This window comes from Micromys minutus (genome assembly GCF_963924665.1).
Source record: "Micromys minutus genome assembly, chromosome: 1".
NCBI lineage: Eukaryota > Metazoa > Chordata > Mammalia > Rodentia > Muridae > Micromys > Micromys minutus.
In genome coordinates this window covers 79,221,308-79,242,870 of record NC_137969.1, presented here as the reverse complement: position 1 = coordinate 79,242,870, position 21,563 = coordinate 79,221,308, and the positions used below count along the sequence as shown (strand labels likewise).

Genomic DNA, 21,563 nt, shown 5'->3' with positions numbered 1-21,563 from the left:
GAGGGAGAGAGGGAGAGAGGAAAAGAGATGGAAGACTGGAGGGAGGAGGATTGTAGGTCTTGGTTGTTTGCTTACTTAATAGCTTTGTAGTTAATTTGTTTTACTTTAGCCCCAGCTTGTCACCATGGAAACGACAGAAGTTTTTTTTTTTTTTTTAATTCAGCACCAGTGTTGTTTAGTATGAGTTCCCATGGCTCTCTGTAGTTCTTTTTTACCTTACTTAGAGGAAAGGAAGCACAGGAAGAGCTGGCCACACAGTGAGATCAGACAGGCTTCCTGTGAGGTGGGTGCATCTGTGATGCAGCCACGCCCACTCCTGACATCATTGGCCCCTTTTCCTCCACACTTGGCCTCTGCAAAAAAAAAAAGGGGGGGGGGGTTCAGCTTCACTTCTTCACTGTCTGGTCAGCTGATCCTGGGTTCTAGGTCAACTCAGGCAGCAACTTTCAGGGGGAAAGTGAAGACAAAAGTGTAACATGAAAATTGTAAATAAAAGAATAAAAGCAAGCATCATCGGGACATTATAGAACAAAAATTATAACAATGCTTGCTTTAAAAAACAAAACTTTATCATACCACAAATACCAGGAAATGCAGATTTGGAGCAGTGAGGTGCTCCAAAGCTTCTTTCCGGCTCACAAGGACTGCATTCTAGACTTTTCTCTCTTTGTTTCCTGCCTATGTTTTGAAATGTCTGTTCTAACCTCTCATTGTCTGACCTCAGACTCACTTCCTAATCCTAAATGCTCATTCTCCATCTATACCCTCTTATTGAAACCCATATGACCCCGAGGTCTGTTGTCACCTAGTCACATGACTTCTACTCCCCCCTCGGGCTGCTGCCCTCTCTTCAGCCACAGGCATTCATGACCACACTTTCTTTCTCAGAATTCTGTCTGTCCTTTGCATGAAAGTGGCTATACTGTCACAACTCTCCAGCAGCAGACGCTCATCTTTTTCCTTCAGTGACTTTAGCCGATCATCTTTCAGAATCCGGTATAATCCAAGGTTCAGTCCTCTGCCTCCTGCTTTTTCCATCTCCCCCATCTTCTCTCAAAGCTGCAAACACCCAGGTAAACTCTAACCATGTATTATTATTTATTAATCATTGTATTTATTTACATTTCAAATCATATCCACCTTCCAGGTTATCCTTCCACAACCCCCTATCCCATCCCCCCTCTCCTCCCTCCCCTTTGCCTCTATGAGGGTGCTCCTTCACCCATTCACCCACTCCCACCTCACCTTTCTAGCAACCCCCTATGCTAAGGCATTAAGCCTCCCTCCCTTCTCATTGATGTCAGATAAGGCCATCCTCTGCTACATGTGCATCTGACTCCTGGCTCCCTCCATGGATATATATACTCTTTGGTTGGTGGTTTGGTTCCTGGGAGCTCTGGGTAGTCCAGTTAATTGGTATTGTTCTTCTTATGGGGTTGTAATCCCTTTCATCTCCTTCAGTCCTTCCCCTAACTCTTAAATTGGGGTCCTGGTGCTCAGCCCAATGATTGGCTATGAGTATCTGCATCTGTACTAGTCAGATGCTGGAAGAACCTCTCAGGGGACAGCCATGTCAGGCGCCCATGAGCAAGCACTTCTTGGCATCAGCAATAGTGTCTGGGTTTGGTGTCTGCAGATGGGATGGGTGAGCCATTCTCTGGATGGCATTTTCTTCAGTCTCTGTTCCATTTTTTGTCCCTGTCTTTCCTTTGGGCAAGAACATTTCTGGGTTAAATTTTTTGAGATATGTGGGTGGCCCCATCCCTCAACTGGGGGCCATTACCTATCTACTGGTCTCTACAGGTTCTATCGCCCCTTTGCTGGGTATTTCAGCTAAAGTCATCAACATTGGCTCTTGGGAGCCTCTCAGTTCCCTGGAGTCTGGGACTTTCTAGTGGCTACCCCCAGTCCCCATTCCCCAACGCTACATTGCTACATGTTTCTATTCAATTTCACATCTGCCAGTGCTTTCAGTTTAACCCATATGTGTGTGTGTGTGTGTGTGTGTGTGTGTGTGTGTGTTTTAAAAATCACTTCTGAGTAAACACAGGAACACAGGAGACTATTTTCTTCTTAAAGAGAAATCTAAATATTCAGTCACCATGAATTTGGAGTTAAGTTTGCTTTTCTTTTCACATTAGCAGAGAGCTTCTGGACTGCAAAGTCGACACAGAGCCAACAAGACGTGTACTGGCTGGTTTTGTGTCAACTTGACACAAGCTCGAGTTATCACAGAGAAAGGAGCCTCCAATGGGAGATCCACCTGTAAGACGTTTTCTCAACTAGTCATCAAGGGGGGAGGGCCCAGCCCATTGTGGGTGGTGCCATCCCTGGGCTGGTAGACCTGGGTTCTGTAAGAAAGCAGGCTGAGCAAGCCAGGGGAAGCAAGCCAGTAAGTGACATCCCTCCATGGCCTCTGCATCAGCTCCTGCTTCCTGACCTGCTTGGGTTCCAGTCCTGACTTCCTTTGGTGATGAACAGCAATGTGGAAGTGTATGCTGAATAAACCCTTTCCTCCCCAGCTTGCTTCTTGGTCATGATGTTTGTGCAGGAATAGAAACCCTGACTCAGTATGAATCCTGCATGTGGGTTTCATGCTTAATTGGGATCATTTTTTAAGCCTGTGAAGAATAACCGACAGATAATAACAAAGCCTTTTATGTTATGGTCTTTATCATCTTTATATTCCATAACTGTGAATCCATGAGAATAGAATATACTGAAGGAAACTTAAAATGAAAGTTACTAAAAAAACAAACAAAAAAAGGTTGAAAGCTCTAAGAACTTCACAAAGAAACAAAAATGCAGCAAGCTGACTAATCTAGAATTCCAACTTCCTGCCTTCCCACAACCAAACATCTAAAAAGTCCCCATTAGCTCCAGTTTCGAAATGTCACCCACATTTCACAGGTGAAATGTCAGCCACCAATACCTGCACCCTGCATGTGACCCACTGAGGGCCCCACCCTCCAGAGCTTACTTCTAATGATTGTCACTGCGAATTGGTAAAGAGTAATATTCATGTTTTAAACGCTAAAGCAAATATAAGTGTATAATTTTCCCTGAAAACACCAGACTCCCATCACTGATATCAGGAGACATAATTTCCTAGTCATGGTCAAGATTTTACAGTCCACTGAAATGCACAGTGTGACCAGTAGCATAAACAGCCATACCTGATCCTTGGAAGTGCTTCATTTTGAGAACATTTCCGGGTGGGGGGAGGGGATCGGCGTGTGATGCCAATTTCATCATTATATTGATGAGATTCGGGGTTTGTTCAGTTCGTTACCTTTTCAGATGCAGAAGTCTCTGGTGAGCCGGGATATTTTGTCAGCTGGTCCATCATGGTTTGCTCCTTCCTGAACAGCTTTACCCTGTGAGCTACTCAGCTAAGGTGTTGGAGCAATGGCTGGCGGACATGTTGGGTTAGAATTGCCACCACTAGAAACTAAATTACGGCGGGTTTCCCTTCCTCCACAGCCTGAGCAGTTGCCTTCCTCCCCTCCACATTATCACCTCCATTCATGGCCCCTCATGTCTCTTACCCGAAAATCTCCAAACAGACTCACCCGCACCCCTACTTTGAAATGTTTTATAAGATTCACTCAATGTCTTTCTCAATTTAAACATTTTGAAAAGATACATTTTCAATGAGCCAGGAAAGAAGGCACCATTCTAGGGTTTGAAATAACAAATGTTTGCACTTTTGACCACGAAGAGAGACGTTAATGGGAGATGGTGGCAGCAGTAGCGAGGATGGTGATGGATTGGGCTGTTAGCACCGATAGCCAGGGGCTTCTGGAAAATACCCGGAACACAGACTCACTTGCAGCTGCCTTGGTGCTGGGAAGTGAGTCAAGAAGGAAAGACCAGAGGCTCCTGGATGCTTTCTCCAGCCCCCGCCATCCCCCTCTGAACCTGGTGACTGCAATAGAGCAGTCAAGGAAGAGCCGAGGAGTGAGAAGCCCTGACCTGAAGGCAGGGGGAGGAAGAAATCACTGCCCCTTCCCTGCTGAGTCCCTTCCCACAGGGACCAGCACCTCACCTAACACATTTGCAGCCTCAACAAACTGAAAGTCTGAGGCCGTGAGGAAACAGAACTAGATGGTGTGAGGTCGAAGATACAGAAGGCATACTCAGGAAAACAGAAAATCGAAGGGTTTAAGTCTAGAATATGTTGACTAGGAGGTCCTTGTATAGTGACCTATATAAAACTATAATTTATATGGGATTCCCGAGTGTGTGAACGAGTGTGTCTCAATTCTTGTGCCTTCTTGTGGGCCCTTTTTGCTTGTCCTGTCCAACTTTGATGTGATAGTTTCTGTTATATATTTTATTTTGTTATATTTTTTAGATGAATGAATAAAAACCTAGACACTGGGGTAAAGGTTATCAACTGAACTGTGATTTAAACCTTCTGGGAAATCAGGTGTCTCTGTAGACTGGGTCCATCAACCACTTCAGGACAGGCCTCATGCTCAGGAGGAGTTGACCAATAGATAATGGACTCCACAGTTTTGTTTTAGTTTTTTGTTGTTGTTTTGTGTGTGTTTGTGTGTGTGTGTATGTGTATGTGTGTGTGTCTGTGTGTGCCTGTGTCTGTGTCTGTGTGTGTCTGTGTGTGTGTCTATGTGTGTATCTGTGTGTCTATGTGTGTGTGCCTATGTGTCTGTGTGTGTCTGTGTGCACAAATCAATTTATTTGATTACAGTTTTATGCTTTGGATTGTATTTTTCTTGGGTGGGATATTTTGGTGGCTTGGTTTTGTTAAATTGAGTTTCTATTTGATTTTGAGAAAAACTTGAAGTTGAGGCATAGGGATGGGACAAGAATCTGGAAGAATTTGGGAGGGGGAGACTAGCATCAAAACCAACTTAAACTTGTTTTAGATAATAAAAATAAAACTATAAAAAAGTTAATAAGAACATTATGAACCAAGAAAAACCTATATGGACACTTCCCCCAAAGGGGAGAAAAACATATAGATAAAGGCTGAACTGTTATACCACATTTTCCTTGAAAGAAAGATAGTGCAAAAGCCATAGACAGACTCTGTTCCAATGTGTTGCAATAGACGCAGCTCCAAGGCAGTGGCTCGAGGTCAAGGGAACAGGAGGACCAGATGTCAGCAAGGAGGGAGGGGAGGCTAAGCCCCGTGTGTCAAGCAGGAAAGACGAAAAGATGGTGCCGCTGTGTTCAGTTTTGTGCTTTGAAAAGCTAGTTCATTTCCTCCACCACATGACATCAGTGCAGATCTTAAACGCCTTACATGGCTATAAAAAAAAAACCAGCAATAATTCTATATTTAAAAAAACATAGTAATAAAATGAGGTGAGTCTAAGAATGAGTGGCAAGGAACTATAGAAGGTGAAAGAGATGTGTTTCTAAAACTTCAACATTTCTACATGAAAAAAATGAACAGACATGACACACTGGAAGGAAATGTCTGTAACACACGTAACAGATCCTATTTGCTGTGTTCACATGCAAAGAGTTGCCATGTACCACTGAAAGCACAAGGGTTTATTTTTTTTAAGATCAAATTTTATTGGATAATTTACCAGAAAAACCAAAAATAAAAATCCAAAAATCCCAAAATATTTGTGAAATGTACATTCTAATTCTAATTTTACCTGGCAGATTGAATTTCTTCTGTTTTACTAATGATAAAATAGAATCACTGCTTTTTAAAGCACTTAACCTTAGCACCAGAACACAGTGATGGATCTAATTGGAGAAACGGACATGCAGAAAAACTAGTCTAGGAAATACTTATGGTGAGAGCTATAAAGGGAACAGAGAAAAGGTAGGCGGAATACTTGATTCGTTTTTTTTCCAACACCTAATCATCAGGCATGAAAGCCCTGCTATCAAGATATGTACCAACATTTTCCATTTCTCTTCCATTCCACTTCAGTGACTCTTTCCTGAAGCTTCCCTTCGTCCTATCAATGCACTGAAACTTCTCACCCCAGCTTCCAGAGTCCTGCCCAACTGCAGGCAACTGCTTACTTACCCAGAATCTGTCTCTTGTCACCCCCAAGAGTCCAGCAACATCATGCTTTATTCTGTTCATCGTACACATACGAAGCACACTTGTTTTGGATCCATCACCTAGTGGCTTTCAGTGAGAAGAGAGGAGAATGACACCTCCAGTGGGGAGTTCACATGGGAAATCAGGACAGGGGTCTGAGGTTCCAGTGACAAGGTAGAAGTACTTCTACTGAAACCTTAGGGATGCTCCCTAAAGCATATTGCCATGTTCTGTACAGTCCCTCTCCATAATGCATTGTTTGATGCAAAATGCCAAAAACAGATTCAAAACAGGCTGTTTCTGCTCTCTAGAATGACTGCTGCCTAGTGTTGGTACTGCGATTTTATTGTTTTATATTGTATAGTTTTGTTACTGCAATAGCGCTGGTGAGGGAACCCAGCAACTAACTCCTGCATGCATTCTCTCCCCTCAGCTACATCTTCATCCCTGAATTGGTCTTTTAAATGACACTCTCTTTATGTTGATCACTAGCACATACTGACTATATAAAATGTGTTTCATGAAGTATTTCAGTGCATTCACACAATTCATTTTGACTGTGCTCACATAAAGGCTTATTACACTTTCTTCCTCAGAATCTTTTCTCCATTGTCATTACCTAGTGTCCTTTTAGCTTATTTTATATTTTAATTCTCAAAGTAGAATTTATCATTGACTAACAACTTCTGAGATCGTGTGCTTATTTTCTTTTTTAGTCTTTTTTTACTCATTTTTAGATTTAAAGATAAGTTTCATAAAAATGAATGAGAATTTGTGGGTGCACTTAGTGCTAAGAATGCTTGCCTAGCCAATGCACAGGGCTGGGTTCGCTCCCCAGGACCCAAGATAAAAATTAATAAAAGAATAATCATCGTTATGTTTGCCGTTTCATCCTTCAAACAATGCTTGACTCCTAACATGTACTTAACAAATGGTTGTTAAAAAACTGAATGCTAGTAATTATAATGAGGCCACAAGGCAAACAGGTATGTGGCTAACAGTCTTTAGATCTGACAAGGCTAGTCTTGACTTCTAAGTGATACTCCATGACCACTGAGAAGTTGCCACTTCTCAACTTTTTTACAAGCTGGAGTCAGTAATGTTTGGCTAAGGGGGTTGTTATAGGTATGATCTGACCTAAATATTGGCACTTTCTATAACTCTTACTCAAAGGAAAGCAATAACCATGGTTAACCATTCAGTGAACCATCAACACAAAGTTGGCTGTACGGCAAAAATAGCATTTCTAATCAAATGTGGATCTATTGTGCGCTCACCTCGACTCCTGGATATTCTCTGCTAGAAACACAAGCAATCTTCATTTTCACTGGACAGGCTGGAAAAGCTGGCTGGGCAGCCTAGTCAGCAAGAACAAGGCCCAAGAGCACAACTCTAAAGGAAGCTTTAGCAAAATCAACCCTTGCTGGTTTCTTCTTTTCGCCACCCTGTCCAGACTTTTGCAGAAGTCTTCTGAATTTCTTAGAAACCAGAATATGGCCACCTAAATGATGCAAAGAGGATGCTGAGGTTAAGATAATTCTTCCATTCAACCTCACACTTTAGAGTTCTGTTTAACACCTGTGTCTCTTTCTCAGCCATCTAAAGGGTGTTGTCTCTTCTCGATGACTCTAAGATCACTTCAGTCTAGACTTTGATCTCTTTGGTGAAGATCTAGCATCTTATTTGTTTATTTGAGGCCAGAGATGGTCTCTTTATAGCTCCAGGAACCTCCTTCCATGGACCTTCTCTTTCAATGCTAGACAATGTTTAGAACATTCCCTTCCCCACCCCTCCCCCCAAAAAATGTGCACACATTTTCTTCTACAGGTTGGAAGTGGAGCAGAGATGGATTGAAGCAGAATGGGGTATAAGCTCTAGAACAAATGAAACTAGATGATTTAATCCACATCCATAGAAGCCTTGGAACCTCCCACAAGTGGCTGTTGTCCCACTGGGGATGCTTCTTGTCTTGCATATCGTACATACTTGAACACTTTATAATTTGATAGCATCGAGGGTGTCTCTTACCAAAACTTCACATACTCTTTGAAGTGGTTCAGCCACAGAAAGTGGGGCTGCAACATGAGAATGAAGAGGTTCTAGTCCCTCTCTGACAGACTCTACTGGAAAGAGGGGGATTCCCTTCGCAGTTCTCATCTCCTGAAGTGATCCCAGGTTTAGTGAAGAAGGCAGCTACCATCAAGGACAGCACCAAGCTTAAATGTTCTGTTACCAAAATAAATATTTAAATGTCATCTCTTAAGATTGTGTTTCAGCTCCACTGTTGTTCCTCCAGCAGTCTTTCCTATTCATGGCACAAGCAGCATTGCTATGGAGGACTAAGAAAAGAAATTTCACAATGTCCATGGGACTTACTTAAAGACACACACACACACACACACACACACACACACAGAGTTAAGCAAGAAGCAGTGGCTGAACTCACCCACACCTTCTCACCCTGACTTCAATCTCTTTCTTACCTCAAGACAACTGAGTTGCCAATGACAGCATGGTGGCAGCTCGGGGCACTCAGATGGAAGCAGAGAGTAGCCGGCTCTCAGGCAGAGACGCTAGAGAAAACTCTGTGGACGCCTCTGGGCCCCTGTTATCTCTGCGTATAGGATGACTCTGACTCTGTTATCTACTGCCCCATTACAATATCACAAACTGAATAGTTGACAAGGTGACAAGGTGACAAAGGAGGGACTTGTAAGGGCTGGGAAGTCTGTGGGCATACATGGGTACAGCTGTGGGCAGAACAGAGTAATCATTGTCTTTGAACTGCTCCATAACTTGGCAGGAAGTGAAAGGACAAGAGCATGTGTTTAAAAATAGCAAAGCCAAAAACCATAGTGGGCCAAGTATTAGTCTAATCCCTAATAAAATAAAATCAATCCACTCATGGGGGCTCAGTTTCATGATATAGTCACCTCTTGATAAGTCCCACATCCCCAAACTGTCACTTCGAGTCTATATTACACTAGAATAAAACTTAACAACTTTCCATCCTAAGGCTCTGAACTTGCAGCTCGGCTTGAGGTGCTCTGCCCTACATCTGTATGTCTTGCTGTTCATCCCTTCTGTAGCCATTGTTCCATGACTCCCTGCCACCTTACCTAATTCATGACACTTCCCACCACATGACATTACATATTTGTTTGCTTTCTTCTTGGAGAAGAGAAATGTGTATAACTCAGATGAACCTCAAACCTGCAATCTTCGTAAGTACAGGAATAGCAGGTATGTACCTATATACTATTTTTTTTATTGCCTATTTTCCACTTTGCCAGTGAAATGAACTCCATAAAGGATTCTATTGGTTTATCCTCCAGGAAAGTTTCTTTTATATGGTAGATATGTAAAAAAAAAAAAAAAAAAAAAAAAGACACTTGCTGGCCCCCAGGCAAGATGTTCCCACTAGCGTTATAGTGGCACTTTTGTTATAGGTGTGACAAACACCTCATCTATTGAATTTGAGATTTGCTCCATTGGAGGGAAGCCATACCTGGTATAATCTGGTCCAAAAATTATTACTGGTGGGAAATCATAGACTCTAGCAGGGAGACTTGGATATTATGGTCTAGCTAAATGTTCATAGCAGCAACTGTTGTGTCACTATTTACATCACAGACAAATGTTGCTCTCATCCTTAATCACAGAGCCCTCTTTTCTTGATGAATGGTATTGAGTGCAGAGACTCATGTATACTCATGTGACAGGTGGGTACTTGGCCCTAAACAAAACATTTATACCATACTCTTAAGGCTCAGAGAACATTATGGAAGAGGAACTAGAAAGAGTGTAAGTAGCAGAAGTTAGGGAGAAGGGCTCTGAGATGCTATCATCTGGTAAGACATCGCCCCCTTGTAATCACAGACTCACAATAGCTGCAGATGTTTGTACTGGATCTGCACAAGAACAGGCCCGTGAATAAAAGTCAAACACAGATGGAGGAGTGCCTCATAGGTTGCTCTCCTTCACTGATGAACTATTTGCCGCTGATAGACGCATGGAGAAAGATAGTAATTGCCTTCATTTGTGTGCACACTGGTGATCCCACTGGGCTCAAGTGGATCAAATCTAATTGTTCACATAGATGGTCCTGGTTAAATGAAATAAGTCACAAAACAAAACCAAAAGTCCCATTTCTTAGAAAGGTACTGGGGGCAGGGGTAGGGAGATCGGAAAGAAATAAGAAAGAGTGTAGGGAAGAAAATGATCAGCATACATATTATATGTGCATGAAATTATCTAAATGAGTCTAAGTAAAGGCATTTTAAAAGGCACTTGGAGAACAAATACATGCCTTATGTTTAAATACTAGAATTTTGACTGTCTACTCAAGGAGATATATGTGAATTTGGAAATGGTGAGGTCTACTACTCAATTTCACATGTAGTTTATACTGCGTGTATCATAACAGGCACACAGCATTATTCTAAACCATCAGTAAACTTTGTGTATACACATTGTTTCAGAAATGCCTTGAAGGCAGTAAATTACTTTACTGTGGGAGTGGCAAGTGCTCTGGGAGAGCATCCACAGCCAGAATTCTAATGAGAGCCAGGAAACCTGCTATGATGGGCATTGTTCATTTATAGAGAATGAGGGTCTCATTGACAGTCTTAGAAAACATGAAGACTGGAGTTCCTATAGAATGTGAGCATGAGTTTCACATAATTCTATGGGATTAGATGAAAGGGTGATGCCACAGCTCCAGGGAAACCTCTGAATGGGACAGGATAAAAGTTGTATTGCCTCATTCTGAAGGTGCATTTTCAGAAACACAGAGAATCTATCGCAGTTCAGCAGACTTGGGGGCAGAAGTGAGAAGGTCAACATTGAGATGGCACTCTGCTGCCTTCTAAACGAATTTATGAAACAAGATGCCTTCTTAGCCACTTACGTGACTCAGTCTAACAGGTCTCCTGGTGAATTCTAAAGGTCCTTGGCACTACCAAAGGCTGCATCACTACTCAGCTGGACTCACTGCTGAGCCTATAAACAACGATGAGTTCTGCCTCTCAACTTCTTTCTAAATCACTCATGACTCACAGCAATAGGGAAGAAAAAGAAGAAATGTAGAAATTCTACCCAGGTACCCTTACACACACACAAACACACACACACACACACAAACACACACACACACACACACACACACACACACACACACACACACACACAGCCTCTGCACTTCTTTTAAAAACAATAAAGGCCAGGGGATGTCTAAGCAGCCCATAAAGGCAAGCATCTACTTTGGTTTTGAGGGGCCACGTTTCCCCCTCCGCTTCCCTCTTCTAAAAGTGTCTCAGATGAAGCACTCTTCTGATGATGGCCACAGGAGAGCTCTTTCCTGTTAAGCTGTGGTAAGTCAAAAGCTACTTCAGAGAACACAAAGCCACCACTCTGGGGGGCTAAGACAAGAGTGGGTGCTGTGTGCTGTTAGATGTTAGAAGACAAAACCTCAAACTTCTGAACAAGAAGCAGTTTCTGTGTAGGCCTGTGTTCAGATTTGTGTTTAATCGTCCTTTGCTAAGAAACAATGGGTGATCCCATTTTCAATGAATACATTCAAAGGTGTTTTGGTTGTAACATTACTCACATTTAAAATTAAAAAAAAACACCCCAAAGTTTCTAAACCTATTATTAGTATCTGTTCACTAGAACTAATACTATATTTGACCTTCACTGAAAGGCCAAGAATCAGAATACTTCAAGTGTAGTGAGCTATTATTATAACCCCAGAGTCACCTAAGAGAGATGGATATGAAAGCAGTTAGACTGCTAGGTTATAACACACCAATTCCAAGATGCCTCTGCCCCATACTTACTTCTTCTTTGCTGCAGTATGATTATCTAGAAACATCCATTGACCAAGGAAACAAAATATCCAGAAAACTTCCTGTGACCCTTGGAGTAGGATTCTTTGATGTTGATGTCAAAATATAAGGGAAAAGGGCAAGGAGGGTTTTGTTACAGTGGCTAGAAAAGCAAATATACAACCAAGGGACCAGATTCTCTCAGACATTCTCCACGAAGGAACCAAACCACCCAAAGCAGATGACAGCCGAATCTAAGGAGAAGCCATCAAGGCTTTCCAGCTTGAGCCTTTGGTTTTGTGTTTCAGTTCTTTCAGGAAACATTTATTGTCTTTCAGATGAGATTTTGGGCTCTGCTGTCTTGGTTCTGCCCCTTCTCCCCCTCTCTTTAATTCCTGGACGTATCAGATACCTACTGACATCATTCTTGTATCTAGTGTTATGGATCAGTGTATGTTTCTTGTGTAGTTTCTTTTTAACTTTCCCTTTCATTTGTTGCTTCAAACTCCCATTCTGCAATCTATACAAAATTCTATTAAACACACATATTAAATTTGCTACACTAATGATACACATATATCAGTTCTCTTCTGCACATTAGAGGTCAACCAAAGACTACAAAGTGAGCGAAGAAAAAGAACAAAGACTCAGCTTCAGCCTTTGAACTATGAAGCATGTGTCCTTTCCCTTTTTCATAGCTCACCCCAGGATAATATGAGCTGCCGTTGAATATACAAAAAGTTGGGTCTGCTTAACACTGGTCATAATGTTGATAAAGAAAACTCAGGGTAATATGAGGTCCAGAGGAAAGAAACTAAAGAGAAGAGAAACCCACCAAGATGGGAATTTGTCACATGGCTCTACTCACCTGTGCAAATTCTCAGAATGCTCCAAAACCATTATGAATGAAGAAAGCATGAAGAAAAGAAATGATAAGCGCATCTCACTGATTTCCAAAGTCTGTGTCCTTAATGCATCTCTATATTCAATAACATAATTTTATTTGTCTTTTCTTTATTAAGATACACAGAGCATAAATACTAGTTGTATTAAAGGAAAACCAGTATCAGTAGCTGATAATAAAAGATTTTTGAAGACTATTAGAGTTTATTGTCAAGAACCATCCAGATATTCTAGCATCAAATATAACACATTCATTTCTAATACGTACTCCCTAATGTACACATTGTATTTCTATGACTCTTTGGAATCTGCTCTCATACATACAAACACACACAGACATCATTGCACTCAAGGTACACTGCTATGTAGAGAATGATTTGTGCCTCATACATCTCTCTTATTTCTTTGTTAGCATCAATGGTGGGCTCAGAAAACATCAGTTAAAAGTAAAGATGGTGCCAATGGGGCACTGGCTTTTCTCAGTCTCTAGCTTATTGTTCAAACCTAGCATCCTTTCTCACCCTTGGGTATTCATACCACAGATATGTGTCTCAAAGATGGCCTCCTGTGAGGTAGCAAGTAGACCCACCCTGGAAGGTGAGTTTAAAGGTTTTTTCTTCAGTGGCCAAAATACTCTTGGCCATTGAACATGAGACGGTTCCTTCTCTGTGCCTCTGTATTGTCACACAGCAGCCCAAAGCTTTACGTTCCTCAGTCACAGTCCTCCTCCCATCTGGCTCATGACGCAGACATTAAGGACCACTCCATGGGCCTCCAGAAAATGAAGAATAGCTGACCTGTTGGACCTTGTGATCATGAGGTCTCTGTGGCTCATGTAGTCCTAATTAATCTCAATTGGTTTTAAGAGGACTCTCATTCATGACAATATTCCCAGAGCCCATGATAAAGAATAATAGATCACTTTAAAATGTTCTTTTTCCTTTTAAAGCTTATATAAGCCAAAAAAGGTCTTAGATTCCTCAAAATTTATCAGAGAGAGTTGAGATACGTTGACATATAAATGATCAGCAATGGTGAGATTAAATACTGCCCCTAGGTAGCTGCTGTGGGCCCAAATCTGGCCAGTAGTGCAGTAGTTCAACTTCTTCTCCTCCATTAGCACCAGATCCCCAGGATACTTAGAGTTCCTCATAAAGACCTTGTGTTTTAGGGGCTGGATGTTGCAAGCCTGGCCCCGGAAGTAGACTTTGGAATATACAAAGTACAACCCAGTTTCACTGATCACAAGGCCACCTTTCTTATACTTCACTCCAGAGATGAGTGCAGTTCCATAGGTGTCTTCCCATTCCAGAGGCATGGACCTTGAGTGGGGGTTCCCTGTAATAAACCAGAGAGGAAGCATTCAGCCAGAAAGGCTCACACATCGTACACACTAAGCTTCCAAGGCAAAACGGTGGGGCCTCCCTTAACAAAAGTTCTATCCAGAATGACAGCTGATGCAAACATGGCTGAGGAGTTAAAACATGGTCCACCGCTGAGTTTCTTCAACAATTTTGTCAAGCTCCCCACCTCATTTTAATCATCCATGGGATTGGGACAAATTTAGTGTATGCCTCAGGTGAAATCAAGGGAAGATTATTAGGATAATTTCAGCTCTTTGTAATGAACACTTTATAATCTAAACAAGTACAACATGACTGGGCTTGGGGACCCTCCAGAAAGAAAGGGACCTCTGGAGTTTTACATCTGGACAAAGTCTCATAATTACGTGGTCCATCTCCTCATTTAGTTTGAATTTCTGGCCTCTCCTTTTGGAGTGACCCCCCTTCCTTTGTATTCACACAGGATTAAATGTACCTACACACAGCAAATTCTCAATACGTGTCTATGAACCCAGATGAACTTTTCTACAGTCTCCAAGTGACTACAGAAGCCATGCTAGACCTCTTATTGTGATGTTTACCTACATCTTTGATGCTTATTTTTCTAGTGGAGAGACTCATACCATATTGTAATAAACCACATCTTCACTTTATAATCTTAGGCTGAAAGCCCACAAATGCCAGGACGGTCTCCTCTTTCTCAGAATAGCTCATCATTTCACCCTCTAGTGCTCCTGTTGGACCTATGTCACAAGTCCCTCTGCAGACTTTGAAATGGTTGAAAAGAGTATGTGTTGCATGGGCAAGATCAAATCATACACAATTCCATAGCATGAGGTTTTGACAGATTATGGTCATGAGATCTAAGAGATAAAAATGACCTTAAATGATAACTACAGTTGTCAGTCATATTTTCCAAGAGCTGCAATGGAGAATGATCAGTTGGTCCAGATTTTTCCAAAGGCTTTCTGTCCCTGCTCACTCCTTCCAGACACAAACCTGTTAAATGGGCCACACTCCTCAGCTCTTTTCTTTCAGAGGATGTACTGGGGTTGGCTGCATAGCAGAAAGATAAAAGACATGTGAAAATTATTATGATAGAGACCACCTACTATCTTGATGGGGTCTAAATCCCACCATTTAGATATAAGATTTTCCAAGCGTAAGATGAGATTCTAGTACACACTCACCGAGAGAAACCTAAACTAGGGGACTCACAGGAATCTGTATTTCAAAAACAGTTTAAAAGGCAAGATGGGAAAGACAGATGTATACCTGAACTACATTACAGTAAATCAGTGAGTACAAACGTTGCTGCACAAGACTGCTATTTCTGTTACTCCATTTAGAACTTGCCTTGGCCCCTTTAGGTCAAGATTACTGCCCTAATTATGATTGGCAAAGATACTAGAAGCTGACTCACCACAGTAATGGAGGCAATCAGTGGACACCCAGGCTGACTGTTAACCCAGGGTTCTGTATGCCCTGAACTGCTGACTGATAAGAGTCTAGAAAAGACTCCTGATTCGCCCTCTGGCCGTTATCCTACATCTATTCCCACATTGACTCTATTAAGCCCTCCTCACAGTTCATGAGGTTGTCCAGATTTCTACTCCATCAGGTTGCCTTTGCCTTGCCTTTCCCCCTCCATCACTTTAAGGACTTGCACACAGCATGAGTCCTGTGACCTAATTATACCCCCTTCTTCCCTGCCCCTGGGCCTTTGCCCATTCTGCCTGCAACAGCCTCCAGGTAAGATCTCTGTGTTAATTCCTGTCAATTCTCTAATGATCATCTACACTGCTCTTGCTTTGGGAAACCCTTTTGCACATTTTGTCAACTATGACCCTTCAACCTTTGAGGCCTAAAATCCCTGTCTTTTTCTTTCTTGATACTTCTGGCTTCTTCTTACTGCGGCAACAATAAAAAATTGTCTTTGCTTCCCTCTTGTCCAGGAAAACTGTGTCTCTCTGGTGTAAACACTCATGATTATACTAGTATTAACACTGCTGGGCTTTGAGAGCCTGACTGCCAAGTCCTTCCCTAATGGAGTTTACAACACGGTGAAGTCACAAGAGCATTTAGCCTTGTTTAGCATAGCATCCATAAATTAAGTTCACATAATTAAAATTGATAATATTCTTTAAAATAAACACTGTCTCTGTAACTTCAAATATTTCAGCTAAGGTAGAAATCTATTACTGGCCTTCATGAATTCAGCTAACTGATACATTAAGAAATATTTATAGGAAGGTACTTGTCCACCTCAGTCTTGGAAGTAGACTATAAAACACACACTGGGTGGGAAAATAGCCCAGTCTATTAAGATCATTATAGAAATAACTGTGTCCTCTCTAGCACCTAGAACAAGGCCCTCTTGAAAAAGAGTGAGTGAATAGAATAGGTCAGACTAGACCTTTTATACCCACAAACCACTTGAGCAGCTAACTTGGCATTCTGCCATGCACTAACAGGAAATGGAGCTGAGACCCACACGTTGCTTATCTTTATATTCCTCAGTCAGTCTAGTATAATGTTATTCTCATAAAATATGCTCCTATAAATATACTCCTATAAATATCTAGGTTTTAGCAATACCTAGAAATACAAGAAAAGATCTTTTCCTGCCTCAGGCTTCTTGCACGTGAAATGTCCTCCCTGCCCCATGAACCATACACACCTCTTCTCTCCAAGAGGTGTCTGGTTGATCCCTTGTGTATTTGCATAAACCACCCTAGAAAGGACTTTTCCAGATCAGTTCACTTTGTATCATTCTTAGTACAGATTGGAACTGCATTGCTGGTTTGCTTTTTGTTCCTCTTCTCCACTGTGTTATAAGCTTACTGAGAAAAGAAATTCATTTTTCTCTCTCATCCTCAATCACCAACCAAAACCCATCCTCTATCATAGAAGAGTCTCTAAAGAACTTGAATATAAATAAGGTGTCCAGTTAGCTAACCACGTGGAAGGTAGCAGTAGAAAAAGAAATGGGACAGGGCCGATGGCTGCATGAGAAAAGGCACTTGCTGCCAAGCCTGAATGCCTGAGTGGTCCCTGGAACCCACAGTAGGAGAAAACTTATTCCTACCAGTTATACATGTGTGCATCTGTATGTGAACACACAATAAAATACATAAATGTTTGAAAATGTATTTTCTTAGAAGTTTAAAAACATCTACATGTACTTTTATAATGAGTATTAAACTGAAAACGGCCTTTGATAACTTGTCTGTTTACCCAGCAGCATTAAGTATCAAGATTCGTGGCATCAAAAGTTTCACAAGGTGGTTTTGGTTGCTGTTCATGATGTTCCCCATTGATGTGCCACAGTGCATTCACCTCATCTTCTGTTCTGAGAGTCCCATTTCTTCCAAACTGTTGTTGTTTTATAAGAGAGTGGTGAACACTCCCAACTAAAAGAATCCTTTGGTGATGTGATTACAAGGCAGACTAACAGTTCAAGACCTTGGAAAGAACTTTTCTGGTGTTCTCCAGAATTCTTACAGCAATTTCCATGCATGTTGGATGAAGCGTGTGCCAAATATGTTTTTTTTCTCTCTCATATATTTGACAATCTTTGGGCTTTTTTTTTCTTTCTATAAATTTGATGGAAGAAATAAATACTCCTTCCTTTAAACCAGCTCCTCTTAATAGTAAAGTTGCAATTTTGACATTTATCAATTTCTGAAGATAACCACTGGGTAGGCGACCTGACTTCTCTGCTCATTTGACTTCTAGTCACTAAAATGATTCCACTGAGTGGGCGAAAATGAGTGATCGCCATCTGTTTCACAAGCCATACTCCACCGACTATCAAAATGATTTCACTTCCAAAATCCTGAGAAGTTTCTTTTTTCTAACCAGTTCTTTCCACTGTACCTGTGTATTCTAAGCTCCGGACCTTAGAGACTTGAATACAAATCTGAAAACCAATGGTTTCACCATGGTGACCCCCAAAGGAGCTTATATCTTCAGGTAGGTGCTGAGTAGCCACTTTCTTCTTTTCTTCCTTCCTTCCTTTCTTCCTTCCTTCATTTCTTTTTGTCCCATTAATTAATTTATTTATTCACTTTACATCTGGATCGAAGCCGCTCCATCACCCTCTCCTCACATAGTCCCCCCTCCTGCCCCTCCTCTTCTCCTCCTCACATAGTCCCTCCTCCTACCCCTCCTCTTCTCCTCTGAGAAGCCGAGCCCCATCCCACTCTAGCAGTCCAGTCACTCAGGACTGGGCACATCCTCTCCCACTGAGGCCACACATGGCAGCCCAATTAGGGGACTGGTATCCACAGAAGGCAACAGATTCAGGGACAGCCCCCCACCCCACTCCAGTTGTTGAGAGACCCACATGAAGACCAGGTTGCACTAAGCATGAAACCATCTCTCCTTTTAATGGATGGTTTGGTTTTCTTCAAAGTTATTAGGATAAAACTGTCATGTTGCTCTTGGAAAGGAAACCAGTTTTGTATTTGCTTCTTAATTCTGGGCCATTATTGAGAGGTGGACACTTCTCTATGCATTGGAAAATCCTAATAGGTAGCAAGGCATCAGGGAACTGTTCTCCTAGTCCCAGTTTCATACTAGGAAGCTTGGGCATTGAACCTAATTGGTCTAGTATTTTTGCCTCTGTCCCTCAGAGTCACAGGCACCACACTGTACGATGGGACCAAGATGCCTTTCCAGTCAAGTCCAAATTCATTTGAGTTACGTGCAGTGTTCATTCAGATACACTGATATTGAGCAATAAACTACACTCAATATTTTCACACAGTTCATAGAACCACACTGAACAAAGAATCAAAAAAGTTCCTCAGGGTTTCCTGCCTAGGAATCATAAGCCCAAAGATGGAACAGAATCCCAGGCACTCTCCCAACCATGTTGAGTGTTGGAAGACCACCTTTGGAAACTCAAAAGACACGCATATAAGTACTTACCTATTTGCTTTTCAAAAGATGATTCTTTAAGGCTTTGGTTGGTGAGCTAGTGAAAGAAAAAGAGTCATAGAACAAATGTGGAGTTACTTAAGCCAAGGCGGCAGAAGTTACAGCAGTCCATAGAAGACTCAGATACACTGGACCCTGGCCTGAGTTAGAGTTTGACCATGCAACTGTGTCTACAGTAAAGTAAGACTTCTAAGCCTTTCCAAAGAGATTTATTTACACTTCTGAACAAGATTTAAAGTCTATTTTCTCCCTTGAGCCACTAAATATAAAGCAATAACAAGCTTATCGAACAACCTTGACAACTGAGAGAGGAATAATTATTTGCTTCGAATTCTCTAGAAGATGAAAATCACTTCCTTCGAGCAGTGGTTCTCAACATTTCTGACACAGAAGCTCTTTAATACAGACCCCCAGTCGTAACATTTTCAATACTATTTTATAACTATAACTTTGCTACGGTTAAAAATCATAGTATAAATATCTGATATGCAAGATATCTGATATGCAACCCCCTCCCCATAAAATGGTTGTTTGATTCCCCCACTAAGAGGCCGTGACCCACAGACTGAGAACCTCTCTTCGTGGGAGTGGGCGCCTGATTCTCCAACTATAAAAAAGAGACTATAACAACTCTTTTCTAAAATAGAGGGTATTAAAAATCTTTGCCACTAAGAACAAAACAAAGCAACACAACAAAAACCTCAAATCTTTGCAAGCGGCACAGTGGCCCACATGGGCCATAGCAAGTCCCTGCTCCCACGCAGCAGAGTCATGTTGCAGCCAAGAACTCAAGGGCCTTTCAACCCATGTGCTAGGCTTACCTCCCGGAGATCAGCCAGTTCCTTCTGCAGATGGAAGAGCTGATACATTCCTAACCCCATTCCAACCAGAGCCACCAGAACCATGAAAAATATCACCGGTAGCCACAGTTCTGTGTTGTGGTCTTTCTTCTTTAGAGGGGACAGTGGCGGCAGTGGGGGTGGTTGTGATGGCGGTGGTAGTGGTGACGGAGGTGGTGGTGGAGGCGGTGGTCTCCTTTGCCCTGGCCCTCTAGGCACAGAGGATGGACAGGAAAAAACTGACCCTGGAGGAGCCCAAGGAGAAACGGCACTGTCTACCCAGTAGATCTGGGGACATGGGTAATTCATGGGCTGATGCATGGCACCCAGCCCCGGGAAAGGGTTTCCTTCTCTCGGTCGTGTCGAGACTGAAGTGTCGAGGATCGGCTTCTGACGCTGACTGCTCCAGCGAAGGAAAGTGAGTTTTCTTTATAAAGTTTCCACAGTCAAGGGAAACACCTCTGTCCCGTTCTCTTCTCTTTGCTTCTCCGCGAGACACCCACTCACTTGCATCTGAAGCTGAGAAGCCTCAAAAAGCTCACAGCAACCCCAGGAAGTTTCCGCCCACAAATTTCTGACGAAAGGTCTTCGAAGTTCCAATTGGCTTCTCTATGCTGAGGAGGACTGTAAACCAGGCTTACCTGCCTAAGGTCCCACTCAGCAAGTCATCCTAGATATACCCCTTGAGGACATTAACTATTCCGTGCCTGCAAGGCCTGTGCTGTGGGTGTGTCCTGTGAGGCCTGTTGATGCTGCGCTGGGAAAAATACCAAGGAGTTTGGCCAAGGAAGCTATCTCTATACCCGAGCTCTAATCCCCTGTTGCGGGCTCCCTTCCCTCTACTGAGTACTATGGACCCTAACCTTGGAGTTCACCCCCATATCATAACTGAGAAGGTAAAAGTCGCCCCACCCATTGCACAGATTAGATCAGAAGTTACAAACCACCGGGCCCATGTATCTTGTGGGTACCACAGGATTCCTTTCCTATCAACGATGTTTTTCGTTCCCTCTTTCAAAATTGAGATCGCATGCAATAAACATGCATACTCCTATTCTCTTTGGAAACAGAAGACTGTTACAGAGCCCCTGGCCATCTCTGAACACCAGGCAGCTGCCACCAGGAATGTGTTGCAGGTGTTCCAGGCTGCCCTGCCCACATGCGCCTGCCTCCTATCCCACCTCCCCCGGGAAGTGGCCTGCCTATTCTGTAATTATTTAACTTTGCATTTCCTATTCTGGTCACCAAATATAACTTGAAGTGCCTAATTCAGAAGAGTTTGGGATAAGCAATAAATAATTTTTTTATAGTAAGTGTGTCCATCACACAGGACATACTAAAACATTATTCAACATTTACAGCAAACTTAACCATATTATCTTATGCCTTTCTAAAACTGACCACTCTGCCTAGGTTTGAGTTCAGACTTCTGGCCCCACATACAAAGCATTTATGTCTAATAACCTCTAAGAACTCAGCCTCCATTTCCACCACTTCCCCATATAAACCATAGAAATCCCTATAGTTCCTATATTCCACCTTCTTGCCAAATTCGACTTAAGTCTAGTTTTTATCTTATGCTTGGGGTTGCTAGGATGAACATTCTACCTCTCACCTATGCAGCAAAGCTCCCAACGTGTCACATTTCTGCCATCTTCACCTTGTCCCGCCC

The 21,563-nt window shown here is 42.2% G+C and overlaps 1 protein-coding gene across 2 annotated transcripts; it reads right to left on the bottom strand.

The window, feature by feature from the left end:
* Positions 1-13,708: 13,708 nt before the first annotated feature.
* On the bottom strand, positions 13,709-20,212 carry FASLG (Fas ligand; the record flags this gene model as incomplete). 2 transcript variants are annotated; one of them, XM_080922087.1, is made up of 4 exons in its annotated part: positions 13,709-14,103; positions 15,108-15,164; positions 19,044-19,089; positions 19,874-20,212. In XM_080922087.1, 4 exons carry the CDS (start codon positions 20,210-20,212, stop codon positions 13,709-13,711), a joined length of 837 nt encoding a protein of 278 aa, XP_080778213.1. The 2 variants fall into 2 exon arrangements, with proteins under 2 accessions (XP_080778213.1, XP_080778214.1); XM_080922088.1 differs by lacking the exons at positions 13,709-14,103; positions 19,044-19,089 and having other exon boundaries at positions 15,129-15,164.
* Between the last annotated feature and the right edge of the window lie 1,351 nt (positions 20,213-21,563).